Source organism: Oreochromis niloticus, linkage group LG8 (assembly GCF_001858045.2).
Source record: "Oreochromis niloticus isolate F11D_XX linkage group LG8, O_niloticus_UMD_NMBU, whole genome shotgun sequence".
Classification (NCBI taxonomy): domain Eukaryota; kingdom Metazoa; phylum Chordata; class Actinopteri; order Cichliformes; family Cichlidae; genus Oreochromis; species Oreochromis niloticus.
In genome coordinates this window covers 29589701-29613123 of record NC_031973.2, presented here as the reverse complement: position 1 = coordinate 29613123, position 23423 = coordinate 29589701, and the positions used below count along the sequence as shown (strand labels likewise).

General features: G+C 44.2%; 2 protein-coding genes across 20 annotated transcripts in view; one reads left to right on the top strand and one right to left on the bottom strand.

Moving 5' to 3' along the window:
- LOC100707149 (carbonic anhydrase-related protein 10) overlaps positions 1-23423 on the bottom strand; it is a 1009504-nt gene that overhangs the window by 775568 nt on the left and 210513 nt on the right. The gene's annotated exons all lie outside the window — the stretch shown is intronic.
- Positions 1-23423, top strand: part of rbfox3a (RNA binding fox-1 homolog 3a) — a 181046-nt gene that overhangs the window by 108757 nt on the left and 48866 nt on the right. For 14 of the 17 annotated variants that reach the window (XR_003221466.1, XR_003221463.1, XR_003221465.1 and 11 more), the window contains 3 exons: positions 5544-5597; positions 20320-20412; positions 21885-21945. Coding sequence is in view for 13 of the 17 variants with exons in the window: in XM_025910026.1 (XP_025765811.1) it covers positions 5544-5597; positions 20320-20412; positions 21885-21945 (208 nt within the window). In the remaining 4 variants the exon portion in view is untranslated. The remainder of the gene's footprint in view (positions 1-5543; positions 5598-20319; positions 20413-21884; positions 21946-23423) is intronic. The other 3 variants (XM_013276815.3, XM_019362255.2, XM_005471205.4) reach the window with 1 other exon arrangement.

Here is a 23423-nt window from a genome sequence, read left to right as displayed (position 1 = left end):
CAAGGGCACTAAATACTAACCTAAACTGGGTGAACTACGGCTAAACATAAAAGACTCTGAACATGAAAAACCATAAACGTGACAACTTGGCATGAAGACCTGGGAACATGGCATGGCAAGATAGCAGACGATCGGACGAGGAATGAATGAAAACACACAGACTAAATGCACACAGGAGGTGATCGGGGAAGTGGAAACACTTGAATAGAATGAACTTAATGATGCCACAGGGAAAGTGAAACCAAACACACTGAACATGGGACACCAGACCTCTTTAAAATAAAACGGGAAACATAACAGGATGCAGACATGAAAACCGTGAAGGGTAAGGGAGACTTAAACACAGTGGTGAAGACAAAAGGAGAATCTAAAAAACAATGAACTATAAATGGCCTGTATTTGTATAGCGCTTTACTAGTCCCTAAGGACCCCAAAGTGCTTTACACGTTCAGTCATCCACCCATTCACACACACATTCACACACAGGTGATGGCAGCTACATTGTAGCCACAGCCACCCTGGGGCGCACTGACAGAGGTGAGGCTGCCGGACACTGGCGCCACCGGGCCCTCTGACCACCACCAGTAGGCAACGGGTGAAGTGTCTTACCCAAGGACACAACAATCGAGACTGGTCGAGCCGGGGCTCAAACTGACAACCTTCCGATTGCAAGAAGAACTGCCAACTCTTGAGCCACGATCGCCCCATATACTATAACATGGCAACATAGGGAAAATAGAAAATCAAAGGCTAGATGGAGGAGAGAGACACACCTAACATATTTTTAGAGCTTCTGTTCAGTTTCAGTAAGTGGCTGTGCTGTTTTCTGATACTTCTGGTTGATGCATGAACATTATGACAGTCATTTGAAAATTTTAGCTTGCATTGTTATCCATTCTCTGTGGGCTGATTAGAACATTGGCTCTGCTGGAAGATGTATGTTAGAACTTTTAGCATTAGTATGTCCTCAGCTTCAGTCCAGCTTTGTCCAATCATGGTAAATGGCCTGTATTTGTATAGCGCTTTTCTAGTCCCTAAGGACCCCAAAGCGCTTTACACAACCTGTCATCCACCCATTCATCCACCCATTCACACACTGGTGATGGCAAGCTACATTGTAGCCACAGCCACCCTGGGGCGCACTGACAGAGGCGAGGCTGCCGGACACTGGCGCCACCGGGCCCTCTGACCACCACCAGTAGGCAACGGGTGAAGTGTCTTACCCAAGGACACAACAACCAAGACTGTCCAAGCCGGGGCTCGAACCGGCAATCATCCTGGCAATCATCCATCAGATTTTTCAGTATCAGCCACTTCTTCAGTCTGCTGGTGGTACATGCCATGCAGGGGCGTGGCTTTCCATGATGGTTCTTATTCTTGCTCCTCTTCTTTCTCGAGTTTCTGCTCCCTGAGGTATTGTGGGCATCTTCCTGATGTACTCATGAATCTTTGCAGTTTCATCCTGGACAGTGGTTCCTACACTGACTAGTCCTTGGCCTCCTGAGGGTGCTGGATTTGGGATGAAATCCTCCAAGCATGATAAGGAGCTTTCTTGTCTTGATGTCAGTGGCTTCTATCTCCTTCTTTGACCAGTTTATTACAGTTTTTTCTGATGGCTTGAGCACATTTTTTGTAACTGTTGGCTATTTTTGCAAAACTCTACACACAAATAAGAAAACTCTTCACCCAATCAGCAAAACATTGTAATTTTCTTGTAAAAGCGAATAACCTTTGCTTAAATGGTAAATGGCCTGTATTTATATAGCGCCTTTATGGTCCCTAAGGACCCCAAAGTGCTTTACATATCCAGTCATTCACCCATTCACACACACATTCATACACTGGTGATGGCAAGCTACGTTGTAGCCACAGCCACCCTGGGGCGCACTGACAGAGGCGAGGCTGCCGGACACTGGCGCCACCGGGCCCTCTGACCACCACCAGTAGGCAACGGGTGAAGTGTCTTGCCCAAGGACACAACGACCGAGACTGTCCGAGCCGGGGCTCGAACCGGTAACCTTCCGATTACAAGGCGAACTCCCAACTCTTGAGCCACGATCGCCCCACACTCACCACACCTTTGTAAAAATGGTATTTTTGTATCAGACAGTAAACACAAGCCATCAAATTAATAAGCACACAATCCACCAACTACACACTGATGGTATGAATGAAAAACACATCTGGCTTTTGCTTTCTCTGTGCACAAGGTAGGCTATGTCAGTTTGAGCTCATACTTTTGTCATAGATCCGTAAGCATAGAGGGATCCAAACTTCAAGTACTGGTGTTTATTCACACACATCAAAACAAACACAAGTGTTTATTTCCAAGTCAAGACGAAATAGTAATTTCACTGAGGAAAAAAAAGAAATCAGTCTACATCATGTCGTCTCTGTGGATCTGGCCACAAAATTTCGTCTACATCACATGAAATGTCCTCTAGTCCAGCGGTCCCCAACCTTTTTTGTGCCACGGACCAGTTTATGCCAGACAATATTTTCACGGACCGGCCTTTAAGGTGTCGCGGATAAACACAACAAAATAAAACTAGTACCGGTACCAAAAAAAAGACGATTTATTCATAACACACGTGAAAAGACCCAGGAAAAGCGAGTTAACGATAAAAACGATAACAAAATAACCCTGAAAACCGATAACAACCCTGGAAACCATACATTTCACACCTGAGCCTCAACTCTCGCGGCCCAGTACCAAACGACTCACGGACCGGTACCGGTCCGAGGCCCGGGAGTTGGGGAGCGCTGCTCTAGTCCAAGGCACAGGGGAAAATATCTTCTGGAATTTTACATCTATGGTATTGTTGTGTTTCTCATTAGCATGGCAGTGCTACAAATCTTAGTGCCAAGTGACTGTACTAACCGACTCTCATTTCAAAATGTCCTTATGATGCTTGCTACAGTGTAGCGGCTCGAGTTAGGCTGAACCCGTTGGCCAGCTTCCCTCAGGGTCACTCCACGGTTGATTACATGGTCCACTATTGTAACTCTGATGTCATCAGCAATTCTATTTCTTACTCTTCTTACCCTTCCTCTCCCCCCTCCTCGTCCTCCTGTTGCTCCTCCTTGTCCTTGTCGTCCTCTTCGTCCTACTTCTTCACCTCCACGTCCTCTTCCTGCTCCCTCCACTGTACTCCACACACACAGCTTACCTGTATTATAGTGCTTAGGCAGATTGCAAACTGAACTAATTATCTAAAAGAGTTTTCACATGTGACAGTGTGCCAGACAGTTGGCAAAATAGTGTAAATAATGGCCATAAATGTGTATAGTTTTGCTAGGAGTGTGTTGATTATTTGCAAATTGAGTTTTAAGCCGTGAGTTGTGTTTACAGTTCTGCAAAAAGACTGCTGTGCAGTGGATTGTAGCTACAGGTTTGCAAAGTGTGTGTTACAAAATGGCAAACTGAGTGCAAAGCAGTGTTTGTGCTTTTAGTTTGGCAAACTCAGTGAGTGGTTTTGCCATAAGTATTAATAGTTTTAGAAATTGTGCTATAAGAATCACAGTTAGGGTTTAAGCATTCAGAAAAAACTGTATCTCAGCAGGGTATCTAATGACTTCCAAGCCATAGGCATGAACTTGTTCTTCCAATTTAGCTGACTCCTCAGGACTTGGCTTAAACTCTGACTTTGAAGTTTGGCTTTTGGCAATTGGCTTGAAGTTGTCCTCTAGTGTTGCTCATCACATCCCCATTGAACCCCCGATGAGGGATCTTAGAGTCCTGAAATGATTCTCCTTAATTGCATTGCATACTAAATATTCATTGGTGTGCATGTCTTAGTGTGACTGCGTCCATCCGCATGTTACCAGGAATTTTGGCTCACTCTTTGTTAAAGTTTTGCTCCAGTTTTTTGTTTTTAGCTTTATCTGTTTGTGTTAATTCACAGCTCTCTTAAGGTCCTGCTGCAACATTTCAATCAGGTTGAGATCTGCATTTGACTGGGCCATAGTAACATTGATTCTTATCTTTTTTTTAACCATTCTGTAGTAGATTTGTGGCTGTGATTTGGCTAGTTTTCCTGTTTCATGATCCAACCTGGGCCAAGCTTTAACTGGCCCAGATGGCCTCATATTTGACTCTAGAATACTTCAGTATACAGAAAAGATCAGACTTGACTCAGTGACTTCAAAGTGCTGAGCTCCAGTGGCTAAACTCAAGCTCAAATCATCACCCTTCCACCACTGTGCTCAGTCGCTGGTATGAAGTGTTTGTGCTAATATCTTGTGTTCAGTTTGCTCCAAAGGTGGCACTTTTCAGCTTTGCAAACCTAAGCAAGTCCACCATTACCTTCTTTATAGTGAAGAGGCCTTGTCTTTATAACCCTTCCAAACAATATAAGCCGAACATTTAATTTTTATTTTTTTATTTTTTAAGCCTATTAAAACTGAGAGCTATTGCAATGAGAATCATGATTTCAATGCACTGTTAATTCAAAAATATTCACTTTTATAATGTAGATTATACATTTAATTAACTGTTATCGCACAGTGTGAACCTGGGGAAAATTGGCAAGGACATCCACTCCTGGGAAGATTGTGGCACTGTGTTGACATAACTGAATGCTCCAGACTTCTGTTGCTATAGAGGTGCTCACACTTGCTGAGGATCAATTAATGAAGTGTATTTGATTAGCGGGACTTGGTTGCTACTTACCTCCTTACCTTAACTGTTACACATCATAGTGTGATCTTACCTTGTATTTATTATTGTTTGTGTTGTTTTGCCCTGTGTTCTTTTAGTGCCTCATACAGCATTTTGTCCACTGTTGTTTTTAAAAAGTGGTTTAGAATTCTATTGTAGTGGATTGGTCATGGCCCATAAATCAGCCCAAAATACTTTACAGTTCGAATTAATTACATGTTTTCCTAACTCGCTTTTGTACAGCCTAGCCAAGAATAGCTAAAATTAGAGTTGTTCCTGCAGCAGATACTGGTGTGTTTACATGTTTAGTGTATTTATATTTCACAGACACCACACCACACCACACTGATATCACCACAGTCATCAGTGTGTCCGAGTGTGTAGCAGTCAGTTCACAGCAATTAGCCAAATAAAATGAAACATGGAGCTAATTAAAACTATTACTTAGATCTGAAGATAAGCTGTAGAAGCCAAATGCATGATTAGGTGAGATCTGGCAGGCAGTTGGTGGTATGCATACTAAGAAAACAGATAGCCATGATGGGATGTTGCTACTCAACTGCCCACTACCTATCCACAGTGCTCGTTTTTCTTGTGTGCAGACATATTCACTCAAACCTCTTTATTACCATGACCAAGCAAACACATCATTAAAAAGCACTAAGAGTGAATGGATAATTTCCTAATGCTATTATTGGTACAGACTACTTGTCTTTTTTTTTAAAGATGGTTTTAAAATACTTAATTTTCCAGCTGGAGAAAGCAGTAGAGGATTTTCCTAAACATAAATAAAGTATTTCTTGTGTTATAGTCTAATTATTTTCTCCCTCTTTCTTTCTGTCTTTTTGCCCCGCCCACCTTTTTCCCTTCTTCCTTTCTTCAGCAATTTGGGAAGATTTTAGACGTGGAGATTATTTTTAATGAACGAGGCTCCAAGGTAAGTGCAATGTAATAAAACTTTCATTAACACACCACAAACAAACATAAAATGTTCGTTCTGATTGTATTTGTCCCATTTCCTGCGTTTCTCTTGCAGTCCTTCACTTCTGTCATTGTCATCACAGCTCATTCCTGCTGCCTAACAGTAATTACTGTCCTATCAGCGACATGTTCCTCCGGGCGGCTTCTGCACTATACTTACCTGCCGTACACTTTGACAAACAATGAATCTTTGCTATTTTTTTAAGATGACAGTAGGATTGTAGTATTCTTCGTGTCATGGGTGGACTGGTAATCTTGCATACTGTGCATTTGCCCAGTGGGTTGACACATTTGGTAGCCAATGGGTTAATATGATTTTTTTTCTTTTCTCGATATAATTGTACAGACTACAGACCAGTCACTGCACACTGGCCCTAGAAGCACTGAAAGCAGCCTATTAGTCCATATGTATTCCTAGCACTGGATTGTCCAACCCAACCTCCTCCCATACTTCCCCTGTGCGCTCATGCACCTTGTTGAACAGAATTTAATGTACCAGCACCAGTTGTGGAGAAGTGCAGGATCGACAGCGGTCCCAATAAGTGAGTGAGGAAGAGACCACTTGAAGCCATTTTTATTCTTAACCTGTTTGATCTGCTGCTAATCAAAAACAAGCACAAGCATAGGTTTTGGACTTTTAGCTGTATTTTTAAGTTTTACAGCTTTTCCTACTGATAAAAACCTCCCTTATGACCATTCATACTACACACAGTAATTAAGTAATACACTATTAACTTGTTGGAACCCAATGCCACTGGGACCGGAGGCGAAAGCGAGAACGTAGTTTAACAGGATGAACCGTCAGATCTGTTATTCCAATATAGACGTGTGGTATCCACAGAAACGTCAGAATCTCACCTAAAAGCCCACAAAACCATTTCAACAACTACCAAACAGCTAAAACAGCAAATGATTAAAGAGCAGGTAAACAGATTCTGCAAGAAGATGTAAACACAAAGCGTGGCAAAACACACATGGACATGCTTTCAGGTGGTGAGATTTTACTGATTCTGAAACTGCAGGTTTCACTGAACCAGCAGCAAAGAAGATCCAACTACACTTCATCTTTGAATAACATTGTAATGAATTCATTCGTACTTTTCCTTTCTTCCTTTCACCTCAATAAATTCCTGCACAGCTCTATCTCTCAGTTTGTTTTAATTCCTGCCAAAAATCTTTATTTTCTGCATTATTTGCTTGCTTAATATGCACCAATCCACTGCTGTGTGCACTGTTGTCAGTCGCTCTTTTTGTCCCCCAGAAATGACCTCTGACAATAAAGATTTATTTCTGCTGTTAAATACCAAAGAAATTTCAACTTTCACAAATTATGCCAAATTAAAAAACACTGCAAAAACAGAAAAGTTTCTATTGAAATTTCCCTTTTTTTTCATAACTACAAAAAAATTTTTTTAAAAACTGGACAATGAGCTACCAAAACTTTTTCTGTAATTTTACACATTTATTTTGTACAGTTAAAGTTCAAAGAGTCATGCTGAAGATTTCCTTTTTTGTCACAGCAGATTTTCCTTCATCATGTAGAGAAAACAGTTAAATATGTATTGTTTATTATTATTTCACTGACAGAAAAAGAAGTTTCACTAGTCCGGCCCGCTTGAGTTCAAAATGGGCTGTATGTGGCTCGCAATGTGAAATGAGTTTGACACCCCTGGTCTAAACCTTAACGTGGAGCTTCAGATTCACTTCAGTTTTATTTATATTGTACTTTTTGACAAAAGTTTTCTGAAGGTGCTTTTGATTTTGCAAGAGAAAGATCCTACACTACTGGAGAGAGAATCTCAATTATCATTTGAGCACCTATGAGCAAGTACAATTTCAAGTACCATTGATCGGTTTCTCGTCAGCACTGTAGCCAGACTGACAAAAAAAATCGGAGCTCTGTTGAGCCAAGCATTCCTTTAATGTGGTGGTAGGGTACAAGGTGTTCCCAGGCCAGCCGAGAGATATAATCTCTCCGGCATGTCCTGAGTCTGCCCCGGGGCCTCCTCCCAGTGAGACTATCCCTGAACACCTTACACAAGAGGTGTCCAAGAGGCATCTCTGTCAGATGCCTGAACCACTTCAACTGCTCCTTTCAATGTGGAGGAATAGTCGCTCTACTCTGAGCCCCTCCTGCATGGCCGAACTCCTCACCCTATCTCTAATGGAGAAGCCAGCCACCCTTCAAAGGAAGCTCATTTCCAGCGGTTGTATGTGCAATCTTGTTCTTTCTACTATTACCCTCAGCTCATGATCATAGGTGAGGGTAGGGATGTAGATTGACCGGTAAATTGAGAGCTTCGCTTTTATACTCAGCTCTCTCTCCAACACGACGGACATCATTGCAGCCACAGCACCAATCTGTCTATCAATCTCCATCTCCCTTCTCCTGTTACTTGTGAACAAGACCCCAAGATCCTTAAACTCCTTCGCTTGGGGTAGGGACTCTCCCCTGACCCAGAGTGGGCACTCCACCCTTTTCCAGCTGAGGACCATGGCCTCAGATTTGGAGGTGCTGATTCTCATTCCTACCGCTTCACATTCGGCTGTGAATGGCCATCACCTGATGAAGCCAACAGAACCACATCGTCTGCGAAAAGCAGAGATGAGATTCTGAGACCACCCAAGGGGAAGCCTTTCTAGGCTACACCTAGAAATTCTGTCCATAAAAATTATGAACAGAATTGTTGACAAAGGGCAGCCCTCGCAGAGTCCATCACCCACTGGAAATGACTCTGACTTATTGCTGGCTATGTGGACTAAGCTCTTGCAACGGTTGTATAAGGCCCCCCTTCTTAAAGAAGGTCTGCCAATCTAGAGGTACCACCCCTGATCTGCACTCAACATTGGTCAGAAATTTAGGTAACTGCCTCAGTGACCTCATCCCCAGAGACAGACGACTTGTCCTCCTTGTCCCCAGACTCTGCTTCCTCCATGGAAGATGTGCCAGTGGGATCTCGGTCCGTGAAGTGTTCCTCACACCGCCCAACAATGTTCTCACTTGAACTCAGCTGCGCTCCACCCGCACTATATAGTAGAGTCCTTTCCCCTCCTGAGTTGCCTGACGGTTTGTCAGGATCTCTTTGAGGCAGCCTTTTACATGGCCTCTCCAAACTCCTCCCCCACACGAGTTTTTGCTTCAGCTACTGCCCAAGCAGCATTCTGCTTGGTCTGTCAGTACCTATCAGCTGCCTCCAAAGTCCAACAGGCTAGCCAAGCCCAATAGGACTCCTTCTTCAATCTGGTGGCTCTCTTCACATCTGGTGTCCACCATTTGGTTCAGTGGTTATCACAACGACAGGGAACAACTCACTCCTCACACCTCACTATACGTTTAGGCACACCAGGTCTGTTCAGCATTCTCCCCCGCCACCTGATCCAACTCACCACCAGGTGTGGACCAGTTGACAGCTCAGCCCCTCTCTTTACCCGAGTGTCCAAAACATATGGCCCCAGATCCAATGATACAATTACAAAATTGATCATTAACTTGCGCCCTAGAGTGTCCTATTGCCACATGTACTTATGAAAACCCTTATGTTCAAACATGGTGTTTGTTATGGACAAAGTGTGGTTTGCACAGAAGTCCAGTAACAAAACACCGCTCAGGTTCAGATCTAGCAGGCCGAATCTCCCAGTCATGTCCCTCCAGGAATTACTGTCATTGCTCCCATCAGTGTTGAACTCTCCCAGTGGGACAACAGAGTCCCCATGTGGAGCACCCTCAAGCACCCCGCTGAGGGACTCCAAGAAGGACGGGTACTCTGAACCATCGTTCGCTGATAAGCGCAGACGACAGTCAGAACCCGTTCCCAACCCAAAGGTGCAGAGAAATTACCCTCTCGTCCACCAGGAGAAACCCCAATGCACAGGGAGCAAGCTGAGGAGATACTAGAATACCCACACCAGCCCACTGTCCCTCACCAAGGGCAAATCCAGACTAGAGTCCAGCCCCTCTCCAGAAGACTGGTTGCAGAGCCGAAGTCGTGTGTTGATGTGAAACCAACTATATGTAGCTCGTACCTCTCAACTTCAAGCACTAACTCAGGCCCCCTCCCTGTCACCAGAGAGGTGACATTCCATGTCACCAGTCTCGGTAGCCGGGGATCGGTCCCGCCCGACACATATTGCACCCAAGCCCTAGGGCAACTTCTACGGGTGGTGAGCATACAGGAGGATGGGTCCATGGCCCTTTTTCGGACTGTGCTGGCCATGCCACATTGACTAAGGCCCAGCCACCAGAGACTTGCCCTCGAGCACCCTCCCCGGGCCTGGCTCCAGGATGGGGCCCTGGTAACCCTTTCTGGGCAGAGTGAACTTTTCCCTCGATCTTCATAGGGGTCCTTTAAATCACTCTTTGTTCTTCACAAATAAAATTTAAATGTTTCTGAGTTAACTTCACTAATTAGTTCCTCTACTCCATCAACATGTCTTTTAGACCCCAATCCTGCCAGATTGCTCAAAGAAGTCCTACCGTTACTGGCAGCATTTAAACCTTTACTTAAAAAGCCATCTCTAGACCCAGCTGTCTTAGCTAATTATAGGCCAATCTCCAACCTTCCTTTCATATCAAACATCCTTGAAAGAGTAGTTGTCAAACAGCTAACAGATCATCTGCAGAAGAATGGCTTATTTGAAGAGTTTCAGTCAGGTTTCAGAGCTCATCACAGCACAAAAACAGCTTTAGTGAAGGTTACAAATGATCTTCTTATGGCCTCTGACAGTGGACTCATCTATTCAATTCAATTCAATTTAATTCAATTTTATTTATATAGCGCCAAATCACAACAAAAGTCGCCTCAAGGCGCTTCATAGGTACAGAGAAAAACCCAACAATCATATGACCCCCTGTGAGCAAGCACTTTGGCGACAGTGGGAAGGAAAAACTCCCTTTTAACAGGAAGAAACCTCCGGCAGAACCAGGCTCAGGGAGGGGCGGCCATCTGCTGCGACCGGTTGGGGTGAGAGAAGGAAAACAGGATGAAAGACATGCTGTGGAAGAGAGACAGAGATTAATAACAGGTATGATTCGATGCAGAGAGGTCTATTAGCACATAGTGAGTGAGAAAGGTGACTGGAAAGGAAAAACTCAATGCATCATGGGAATCCCCGGCAGCCTATGTCTATTGCAGCATAACTAAGGGAGGATTCAGGGTCACCTGGTCCAGCCCTAACTATATGCTTTAGCAAAAAGGAAAGTTTGAAGCCTAATCTTAAAAGTAGAGATAGTGTCTGTCTCCTGAATCCAAACTGGAAGCTGGTTCCACAGAAGAGGGGCCTGAAAACTGAAGGCTCTGCCTCCCATTCTACTTTTAAATACTCTAGGAACAACAAGTAGGCCGGCAGAGCGAGAGCGAAGTGCTCTAATAGGGTGATATGGTACTACAAGGTCATTAAGATAAGATGGGGCCTGATTATTTAAGACCTTGTATGTGAGGAGCAGGATTTTGAATTCAATTCTGGATTTAACAGGAAGCCAATGAAGGGAAGCCAAAACAGGAGAAATCTGCTCTCTCTTTCTAGTCCCTGTCAGGACTCTTGCTGCAGCATTTTGGATTAACTGAAGGGTTTTCAGCGAGTTTTTAGGACATCCTGATAATAATGAATTACAGTAGTCCAGCCTGGAAGTAATAAATGCATGAACTAGTTTTTCAGCATCACTCTGAGACAGGATATTTCTAATTTTAGAGATGTTGCACAAATGGAAGAAAGCAGTCTTACATATTTGTTTAATATGTGCATTGAAGGACATGTCCTGGTCAAAAATGATTCCAAGGTTCCTCACAGCATTACTGGAGGCCAAGGTAATGCCATCCAGAGTAAGAATCTGCTTAGATACCATATTTCTAAGACTTTCAGGGCCGAGTACAATAACCTCAGTTTGATCTGAATTAAGAAGCAGAAAGTTAGGGGCCAGCCAGGTCTTTATGTCTTTAAGGCATTCCTGCAGTTTAACTAATTGGTGTGTGTTACCTGGCTTCATGGACAGATAGAGCTGCGTGTCATCTGCATAGCAGTGAAAATTTATGCTATGTCTTCTAATGATACTGCCTAGGGGAAGCATGTATAATGTAAACAGAATTGATTCTAGCACTGAACCCTGTGGAACACCATAATTGACCTTAGTGTGTGAGGAGGACTCTCCATTTACATGTACAAATTGGAGTCTATTAGATAGATATGATACAAACCACTGCAGTGCAGTACCTGTAATACCTACAGCATGTTCTAGTCGCTCTAATAGGATATTATGGTCAACAGTATCGAACGCAGCACTAAGGTCTAGCAGGACAAGCACAGAGATGAGTCCACTGTCAGAGGCCATAAGAAGATCATTTGTAACCTTCTCTAAAGCTGTTTCTGTGCTGTGATGAGCTCTGAAACCTGACTGAAACTCTTCAAATAAGCCATTCCTCTGCAGATGATCTGTTGGCTGTTTGACAACTACTCTTTCAAGGATGTTTGATATGAAAGGAAGGTTGGAGATTGGCCTATAATTAGCTAAGACAGCTGGGTCTAGAGATGGCTTTTTAAGTAAAGGTTTAAATACAGCCACCTTGAAGGCCTGTGGTACATAGCCGATTATTAGAGATAGGTTGATCATATTTAAGATTGAAGCATTAATTAATGGCAGGACTTCTTTGAGCAGTTTTGTAGGAATGGGGTCTAAAAGACACGTTGATGGTTTGGAGGAAGTAATTATTGAAGTTAACTCAGAAAGATCAATTGGAGAAAAAGAGTCTAACTTAACATCAATGGTACTAAAAGTAGCTGTAGATAATATTACATCCGTGGGATGATTATTGGTAATTTTTTCTCTAATGATAAGAATGTTATTTGTGAAGAAGTTCATGAAGTCATTACTAGTTAACGTTAAAGGGATGGTTGGCTCAGTAGAGCTCTGACTGTTTGTCAGCCTGGCTACAGTGCTGAAGAGAAACCTGGGGTTGTTCTTATTTTCTTCAATCAGTGACGAATAGTAAGATGTTCTGGCTTTGCGGAGGGCTTTCTTATAGAGCAACAAACTATTTCTCCAGGCTAAATGATGATCCTCTAAATTTGTGACACGCCATTTCCTCTCCAGCTTACGAGTCATCTGCTTTAGGCTACGTGTTTGAGAATTATACCACGGAGTCAGGGACTTTGGATTTGAGGCCTTAGTTTTCACAGGAGCTACAGTATCCAGAGTCGTACGTAGTGAGGAGGTAAAATTATTAACAAGATAATCGACCTCTGTTGGAGTAGCGTTCAGATAGCTGCTCTGCTCTATGTTGGTACAGGGCATTGAAGATGATAACAGTGGGTGGATTATATTCTTAAACTTAGCTACAGCGCTTTCAGAAAGACATCTACTGTGATAAAGTCTACTCTCCACTGCTGTGTAATCAATTATTGTAAATGTAAATGTTATCAGGAAATGATCAGACAGCAGAGGGTTTTCAGGAAACACTGTTAAATGTTCAGTTTCTATGCCATATGTTAAAACAAGATCTAGAGTGTGATTAAAGTGGTGGGTGGGTTCTTTTACATTTTGAGAGAAGCCAATTGAGTCTAATAACAGATTAAATGCCATGTTGAGGCTGTCATTTTTAGCATCTACATGGATGTTAAAATCACCCACAATAATTATTTTATCTGAGCTGAGCACTAAATCAGATAAAAAGTCTGAGAAATCAGAGAGAAACTCTGTGTAAGGCCCAGGTGGACGATAGATGATAACAAGTAAGACTGGTTTCTGAGTTTTACAGCTGGGTTGGACAAGGCTAAGCATCAGGCTTTCAAATGAATTAAAAGTCTGTCTTGGTCTTTGGTTAATTAATAGGCTGGTGTGAAAAATTGCTGCCACACCGCCCCCTCGGCCTGTGCTTCGAGGTTTCTGGTAGTTAGAATGACTCGGGGGTGTTGATTCATTTAAACTAACATAATCATCCTGCTGCAACCAGGTTTCTGTAAGGCAGAGTAAATCGATTTGTTGATCAATTATTAAGTCATGTACTAACAGAGACTTGGAGGAGAGAGACCTAATATTTAATAATCCACATTTCACTGTTTTACTCTTTGGTTCAGATGTGGATACTGTATTGTTCTTTCTTTGTAATTTTTTATGTTTAAGTTGTTTATTGCTGGTTTTTAGTTTGTTTTTTGTCTGTTTGGGAGCTGACACAGTCTCTATGGAGATGGGTTTTTGGGGGGATAGCAGGAGGAGAGAAGCTGCAGAGAGGCGTGTAGGACTGCAACTCTGCTTCCTGGTCCCAAATCTGGATAGTCATATTTTGGGGGGTTTAATAAATTGGTCCATATTTCTAAAAATGAGAGCGGCTCCATCCAAAGTGGGATGGATGCTGTCTCTCCTAACAAGACCAGGTTTCCTCCAGAAGGTTTGCCAATTATCTATGAAGCCCACATCGTTTCTGGGACACCACTCAGACAGCCAGCAATTTAAGGAGAACATGCGGCTAAACATGTCACTCCTGGTCTGATTGGGGAGGGGACCAGAGAAAACTACAGAGTCCCACATTGTTTTGGCAAAGTTACACACCGATTCAATATTGATTTTAGTGACCTCCGATTGGCGTAACCCGGTGTCATTACTGCCGACGTGAATTATGATCTTACTGTATTTACGTTTACCCTTAGCCAGCAGTTTTAAATTTCCTTCAATGTCGCCTGCTCTGGCCCCTGGAAGACAATTGACTATGGTTGCCGGTGTCTCTAGCTTCACATGTCTGAGAACAGAATCACCAATTACCAGAGTTTGACCCCCGGCGGGTGTGTCGCCAAGTGGGGAAAAACGGTTAGACACATGAACAGGTTGGTGGTGTACCTGGGGCTTCTGTTTAGGACTATGCTTCCTCCTCACCGTCACCCAGCCGCCCTCTTTCCCCAGCTGCTTGGGGTCTGCCGGGGAACAGCTAGCGGGGCCTACGCTATCTTCGGCTGCACCAGCTACAGGGGCCTGGCTAGCTACGGGTGAATGAAGGGTGCGAAGCCGAGTCTCCAATTCAGTAATCCTGGCCTCCAGAGCTGCAAATATGCTACATTTGTTACAGGTATCATTACTGCTAAAGGAGGCCGAGGAGTAGCTAAACATCTGACACAATGAGCAAGAAAGTGCAGGAGGGACAGGTGAATCTCTGATGTTCTGCAGGGTGCATCTCCCACGCGTGTGCTTCATTAAAATCTTCGTTGACTCCACCTGACAGAGTCAGTGTGTTATTCCAATCTCCTCCACCTCTCTCTCCTCAAAATGAACCTTAACAGTAGCCATGGTGCTAACGAGTCGGCTACGAGCTAAGCTAAGCTAGCGAAACAGTACAGAGACAGTGAGTGAATAGTTTGGCTATAAATTAGGTAGTGAGTACACAGAAAGTGTGCTTCGGAGATTAAACTATGAAGAAAGAAAGTATTTAGAAGTTTTTAATTAAATTGCTAAGCAGATAAGCTACTCAGAAACACCACTGTGTTTGAGCAGGAACAGGAAGTGATACTCTACCGCAGAGCGAGCGAACACCAAGTGACAGCGCCACCAAGAGGCGCCACAAAAGGTACATCTCTGTGCTTGTCCTGCTAGACCTCAGTGCAGCGTTCGATACTGTCGACTATATTTTATTTTTGCAATTAGAGCACGCTGTAGGTGTTAAAGGTACTGTGTCGTGGTGGTTTGAATCATATCTCTCTAATAGACATCAGTTGATTCAAAATGCTACAGAAAGAATACTGACAGGAACTCAAAAGACAGAGCATATTTCTCCTATACTGGCTTATCTTCATTGGCTCACTTATAAATCTAGAATTAAATTTAAAATTCTTCTCATCGCATTGACCTCATAGTACCATATCACCCCAACAGAGCACTTCGCTTCAGACTGTGGTCTTATTTGTGGTTTCAGGAGTGTTTAAAAATAGAATGGGAGACAGAGCCTTCAGTTTTCAGTGTCATGATACTGTGTCTGTGACCCAGTGTTGTGTTTTTTGATTAATTTATATTCTTTGATTTAGTGTTTAGTGTTAGTGTTAATGTCACCTCTCTGGTGGGGAAGGAGCCTGAGTTAGTGCGTGAGGTTGAGAGGTACCAGCTAGATATAGTCGGGCTCACCTCTACGCATGGCTTGGGCTCTGGAACCAGTCTCCTAGAGAGGGGCTGGACTCTGTCTCAGTCTGGAGTTGCCCCTGGTGAGCGGCGGCGGGCTGGGGTGGGTATTCTAATATCCCCTCGGCTTGCTGCCGGTACGTTGGGGTTTTTCCCGGTGGATGAGAGGGTTTGTTCCCTGCACCTTAGGGTCGGGGAAAGGGTCCTGACTGTCATCTGTGCTTATGTGCCGAGTGGCAGTTCAGAGTACCCAGCCTTCTTAGAGTCCCTCGGGGGGGTGCTGGAAGGTGCCCCACCGGGAGACTCTGTTGTCCTGCTGGGAGACTTCAATGCTCACGTGGGTAACAACAGCGAGACCTGGAGGGGCGTGATTGGGAGGAACAGCCTCCCTGATCTGAATCTGAGTGGTGTTTTGTTATTGGACTTCTGTGCAAATCACAGTTTGGCCATAACGAACACCTTGTTCGAACATAAGAGTGTCCATAAGTGCACGTGGCACCAGGACGCTCTAGGCCGCAGGTCGATGATCGATTTTGTAATCCTATCACCAGACCTGCGACCATATGTTCTGGACACTCGGGTAAAGAGAGGGGCTGAGCTGTCAACTGATCACCACCTGGTGGTGAGTTGGATCAGGTGGCGGGGGAGGACGCTGGACAGACCCGGTGCACCTAAACGCGTAGTGAGGGTGTGCTGGGAACGTCTAGCAGAGGCCCCAGTCTGCGAGATCTTCAACTCACACCTCCGGCAGAGCTTCAACAGCATTCTGAGGGAGACTGGGGACATTGAGTCCAAATGGACCATGTTCAGCGTCTCCATCGCCGAAGCTGCTGCATTGAGCTGCGGCCGCAAGGTGGTTGGTGCCTGCCGTGGTGGTAATCCCCGAACCAAATGGCGGACACCAGAGGTGAAGGGAGCCACCAGGCTGAAGAAGGAGTCCTATCGGGTTTGGTTAGCCTGTGGGACTCCGAGGATACTTCGAGGATACCTGTCGGCTGCCTCCGGAGTCCTATCGGGTTTGGTTAGCCTGTGGGACTCCGGAGGCAGCCGACAGGTATCGACAGGCCAAGCGGAATGCGGCTCGGGCAGTGGCTGAAGCAAAAACTCGGGTGTGGGAGGAGTTCGGAGAGGCCATGGAAAAAGACTTTCGGACTGCCTCGAAGAGATTCTGGCAAACCGTCAGGCGTCTCAGGAGGGGAAAGCGGTGCTCTACCTGCACTGTGTATAGTGCTGGCGGAGCGCTGCTGACGTCGACTGAGAAAATTGTCAGGCGGTGGAAGGAATACTTCGAGGACCTCCTTAATCCCACTGACACGTCTTCCGAGGAGGAAGCAGAGTCTGGGGATGAGGGAAATGACCCGCAAATTTCCGGGGGCGAGGTCACTGAGGCAGTTAAACAACTCCTTGGTGGCAGAGCCCCTGGTGTTGATGAGGTCCGCCCCGAGTTCCTGAAGGCTCTGGATGTTGTAGGGCTGTCCTGGTTGACACGCCTCTACAATGTTGCGTGGAGATCAGGGGCAGTACCCCTGGACTGGCAGACCGGGGTGGTGGTCCCCATCTTTAAGAAGGGAGACCGGAGGGTGTGTTCCAACTACAGGGGGATCACACTCCTCAGCCTCCCTGGGAAAGTCTATGCCAGGGTGCTGGAAAGGAGAGTTCGTCCGTTAGTCGAACCTCGGATACAGGAGGAACAATGCGGTTTTCGTCCTGGTCGCGGAACACTGGACCAGCTCTTTATCCTCTCAAGGATACTTGAGGGTGCATGGGAGTTTGCCCAACCAGTCTACATGTGTTTTGTGGACTTGGAGAAGGCATTCGACCATGTCCCTCGGGGTGTCCTGTGGGAGGTGTTGCGGGAGTATGGGGTGTCTGGCCCATTGCTACGGGCCATTCGATCCCTATACAACCGTTGCAAGAGTTTGGTTCGCATTGCCGGCAATAAGTCGGACTCGTTCCCGGTGGGTGATGGGCTCCACCAGGGCTGCCCTTTGTCATCGGTTCTGTTCATAATTTTTATGGACAGGATTTCTAGGCGCAGCCAAGTGGCGGAGGGCTTTCACTTTGGTGGCCTCAGAATCTCATCTCTGCTTTTTGCGGATGATGTGGTTCTGTTGGCTTCATCAGGTGAAGGCCTCCAGCTCGCACTGGAACGGTTCGCAGCCGAGTGTGAAGCAGCGGGAATGAGGATCAGCACCTCCAAATCTGAGGCCATGGTTCTCAGCCGGAAAAGGGTGGAGTGCCCACTCCGGGTCGGGGATGAGTTCCTGCCCCAAGTGGAGGAGTTCAAGTATCTCGGGGTCTTGTTCGCGAGTGATGGGAGAAGGGAGCCGGAGATCGACAGACGGATTGGTGCTGCGGCTGCAGTGATGCGGACGCTGCACCAGTCCGTCGTGGTGAAGAGGGAGCTGAGTGTAAAAGCGAAGCTCTCAATTTACCGGTCGATCTACGTCCCTACCCTCACCTATGGCCACGAGCTGTGGGTAGTGACCGAAAGAACGAGATCGCGGATACAAGCGGCAGAAATGAGCTTCCTCTGAAGGGTAGCTGGCCTCTCCCTTAGAGATAGGGTGAGAAGTTCGGCCATCCGGGAGGAGCTCAGAGTAGAGCCGCTGCTCCTCCACATCGAAAGGAGCCAGTTGAGGTGGTTCGGGCATCTGACAAGGATGCCTCCTGGGCGCCTCCTGGGTGAGGTGTTCCGGGCATGTCCCACCAGGAGGAGGCCCCGGGGCAGACCCAGGACATGCTGGAGAGATTATATCTCTCGGCTGGCCTGGGAACGCCTTGGTATTCCCCCGGATAAGCTGGAGGAGGTGGCTGGGGAGAGGGAGGTCTGGGCTTCTCTGCTTAGGCTGCTGCCCCCGCGACCCGGCCTCGGATAAAGCGGATGAAGATGGATGGATGGATGGATGGATGATTTAGTGTTATTCATGGGTTTGGTTCTTATTGTTCTTCGTGTATGTTAGTTTCTAGTCTTTAGGTTCAAGTTACTATGCCTTTCCATGTTCCACGTTTTATGTCCCGTCACCCTTGTCTCTATGTGTCCCCAGTCTGTCATGTCTCCATGTCTCAGTGTAAAGTCTGCGTCTTTGTGCTGTCTCATGTTTCCTGGTTTACTTTGACAGTCTGGCATTCTGTACTCAGTGTTTTCAGTTTTGCTTCCCCTCCTTTTCGTTATGTGTGATTACCAGCTGTGCTCTTCACCTGTGTCTCATTCCCTCATTACTGCCTTGTGTATTTAAGCCCTGTGTTTTCCTCTGCCCCATCATTACCTCACATTGCTGTGTGTTTCTCCGTGCTCCTGGTTTCCATTGTTGTTTCTCGTCAACTCCTAGTCTCTAGTCTCTAGTCTGCCCTGGGGCTAATCTCTAGCCCCAGGGCAGCTGTGGCTACAACTGTAGCTTGCCTCCACCAGTGTGTGAATGTGTGTGTAAATGGGTGGATGACTGGGTATGTAAAGCGCTTTGGGGTCCTTAGGCAGGGCTAGTAAAAGCGCTATACAAATACAGGCCATTTACCATTAGTCTCTTTGTTTCTAGTTTTCTAGTTTCCTGAGTTCTTAGTTTCCTAGTTTCCAGGTGTTACGCTTTGTTTCTTGTATTTAGTATTTGAGTTTTTCACAGCACAATAAAGCTGCCTCCTGTAGTTCATCCCCATGTGTCTCAAGTCCTGCATTTGGGTCCTACATCCTGCCTGCCACAGGACTAACCATCACATTGAGGCCCCTCTTCTGTGATACCAGCTCCCACTTTGGATTCAGGAGACAGACACCTTCCCTACTTTTGCGATTGGGTTTAAACCTTTCATTTTTGATAAAACTTTAGGTTTTATCAAAGGCCTGGATTAGGTGACCTTGAATCCTCCTTTAGTTACACTGCAATAGGGCTATGCTGTTAGGGGCATTCCATGATGCGCTGTTTCTTTTTAACTCATCATTTTACTCACTGTGTTACACATCACTCTGAATTTAATCATTAGTTATTATTCATCTCTGGCTCTTTTCCACACCGTGTTTTTGTTCTGTCTTTCTCCCCTCACAACCAACCAGTCGTGGCAGATGGCCCCGCCCCTCCCTGAGCCTGGTTCTCCTGGAGGTTTCTTCCTGTGCATAGGGAGTTTTTCCTTCTCGCTGTCGCCAAAGCTCTTGCTCATAGGGGGTCATATGATTGTTGGGGTTTTCTCTGTTTTATCTCTATTTTTGGACAGCACCTCAAGACAATGGTTGTGGTGATTTAACACTATATAAATAAAATTGAATTGACGTGAACAGAACTATGCGCACGTACGCGTGTACACACACACACACACACACACACACACACACACACAACTACACAAATATATACATTGATATGAACATCTAAGTCCTGTTTTTCCACCTTTCTTTAGTGTAACTCCAGCTGTTTCCCATATTTGTGTGATCAGCGTGACATCTCTCTGGCTTTTCTGTGTGATTCAGACCTGAAGCTCTCTCATCTGTCCTTTATGTCTTTTTCTTCTCTCTATCTTTCCCTGTTTGTTTCATCGTCTTACTTCTGGATGTCCTTCTTTTGTTGCTTGATTTTTCAACCCCACCTCCTGGCCACTGCAGGGTTTTGGGTTTGTAACATTTGAAACCAGTGCAGATGCTGACCATGCACGGGAGAAACTAAATGGTACAATCGTAGAGGGACGAAAAATAGAGGTGCTTTCCTCTTCCTGTCTCCCTTTACTCCTTTCCCCCTCTTCTGCTGTTCCCCTTCTCCTCCCCTTGAATCTCTTTCCCGTTTCTGCTTGCCTAATATTTCCTGACATACTCCCCACTTTCCTCACTTACTCCACCCCTTTCTTCTTTTCTTCCATCATTTCCTCCACCTCTCTCCCTGCCTGCTGCACCTTGAACGCTGCATGCTGAACCTGATCCGTAAGTGTGCGTGTGTGAGAAAGACACCGATTCAGCACTGTGGTGGTGTTTTTTTTATACATTTTGCCTCCTCTTTTCTCACGTATACTTGTGCCTGTGGCATGTGCATGAGGGGGTTTTTTTGTTTTCTTTGTTTTATGTGTTTGTGTTTTATGTAAGTTAGAAATTTGTGTTTTACAGCTGGACTCCTTCCTACTGCTGGTCCTTTGCTCCTTGTTAAAATTATTCTCCAGTAGCTCCTTATCCTTGGCACCTCAAGTTTAAGTTTCACAATCTTTCCACGCTTCATAATTTTCAGTTTTAAAATGTTTAAAACTAATGTCTAAATGGGAAGTTCTTCTACTTTGAAAATATTGACCTGGAAAATCTGTCAATTTACATCCAGTTTGTCGCAAATACTCGTAACTGATATTCGGGCAGTTGCATGAAGGGTATACTCTGTTGAGGGCAAGTTGAACTTGATATGCTCTTAGATAGAAATGGGACCAGGTAAAAAATAAATCACAGAAGATATTTAGACTTTAATCTAGTTTCCATCTTGTTACCCTGTCATTACAGTTTTTTTCTGAACTAGAAGATACATAATGAAACAGCTAACAACCACGGATTACTGTAATGTGTATAATCCCAACACTTACTCATAAAAATCCGTTTTCCTCTTCAGAATTAGTTTTCAGGGCTGAACATAGTACAGCATTACAGGTTTTGTCGTGTGGAGCAGCCTAATACTGTTGAGACAGTCAGATGTATGTGATCAGTGGACAGGTTAGTGGGGATAGAAGAGGGGACTAATTTCCATATCCATAAGTGCGCTCTTCATTAATGCGCATCCAAGTTATATCCTTCTAAAGAAATATGAGTCAGATGTTGTATAGTATTACAAAGTAGTGGAATTAGCAGCATGCATATCAGAGAAACAGGAATACTAACGCTATTCTGGAAACTGCATTTTGAAACATAAATAACTAAAAAATATCCCACACATTTTTAAGATATGACAACAATTTGTTTTATAAACGTTTCTCCCTATTATATTTTTTCTTTTTCTTTATCGGATGTTGAATGTTATGATTCTTTCAATTAGACTGAGTGCATGTACCCTCACTTGTTGAATTGACAAAATACCAGCATTGCATGGAGAGTGTTTATGTTAGCAGTTATTAATTGTAAGCTCAGTTTTTGGTTTTTGTGTATGCTTAATTTTGTGTATCTTACAGTGTCTTATTATACACCTTTTTTTTGTCTGCTGACAGGTCAACAATGCCACCGCCAGAGTAATGACCAACAAAAAGATGGCAAACCCTTACACAAATGGTAAGGTTTCCATTCATTTTTTTACCACTCTCATGTCTTCTTATCATGAGTTCTCTGTGTTTTCTTCACTTTTTTTTAACAAGACACTTAAACTTTTTGGGGCTGTTTAAGAGAAGAAGTAAACAATTAGCTTACACTTTCATAGACTAAGCTTGAGTGGAATGAAGGTTAAAAGATACAAATAGGCATCAGATTCTGCCTTAATGCCAAACCGATTAACATTTGATTAATGAAATCAATATTTGTCAAGAGGCATTACATTTTGCATTAAACTAAACACAAATAGCAAACTGGAATCTAAGGCACATATGGACGGTAAAAAGGTAAAAGAAAAGGGCAGCAAAGAGAAAGGGCCACACTGCAAAAACTCAAAATCTTACCAAGAGTATTTGTCTTATTTCTAGTCAAGATTATCTCATTACACTTAAAATAAGACAGAATCAGCTAAAGGGCAATATTTCAGTAAGCTGAAGGAACTTGTTTCAAGACAGTAAATCTTAAAACTAGAACATCTTAAAATCTTAAAAGTGAACAATTTTCACTTGTTCCATTGGCAGATTTTTTCACTTATTTCAAGCTGAAATATCTTCTATTAAGTAAAAAAATCTGCCTCAAAGTTTTTTGCTATCAAGCCCACTTCACATTGCCAGTTACCATCAATATGTATGGCTTTGGATCACCATGTGTCACAGAACACTTCCAACATGTATGCTGGGGCGGCGGTGGAGGAGGTGGGGCAGGTGGGGTTTGCTCAGTGTTTGTCTAGATCACAGGTGTCAAACTCCAGTGCTCGAGGGCCGGTTTCCTGAAACTTTTCCACGTCTCCCTGCTGCAACACATCTAATTAAATTAGTAGGTCATTTACAAGACTCTATAGAACCTGACTGCATGCTGAGGTGGCAGTTCAGCCATTTGATCCATGTTACAGCAGCTCATGACTGAATGAACATGGTGCAACAAAAGTACTTTTAGAAGTACATTTTTCCAAACACTTAACATTTACTTAAATGTATTTAATTTTACTTGAGTGGGGTTAGAGGTTGGCACCGCAGCATGCAGTCAGGTTCTATAGAGTCTTGCTAATGACCTACTAATTTTATTCGAGGACTGGAGTTTGACAGCTGTGCTCTAGAGGATCATCCACTTCTTTTTAGCAAATGAACTTTGTGTACAATAATTACTTTATTTTCTTTTTTCATTCAGAACATGAAAGAAAGATGACATTGTTGATAAACAAAAATAACAAAGAGAAAAATTTACCAAGGGTTAGGGTTACTGAGTTAACTGATTGTTTATTTCCTTACACCAGGGGTCTGCAACCTTTAACACCCAAAGAGCCATTTGGACCCAGTTTCCACACAAAAGAAAACACTGGGACCCACAGATACTTTTTGAAATCTAAAATGAAGATAACACTGTATATATTGTTTTTTACCTTTGTGCTTTGTGTGAACAACTAAAGTAAGTAAGTAAAGTTT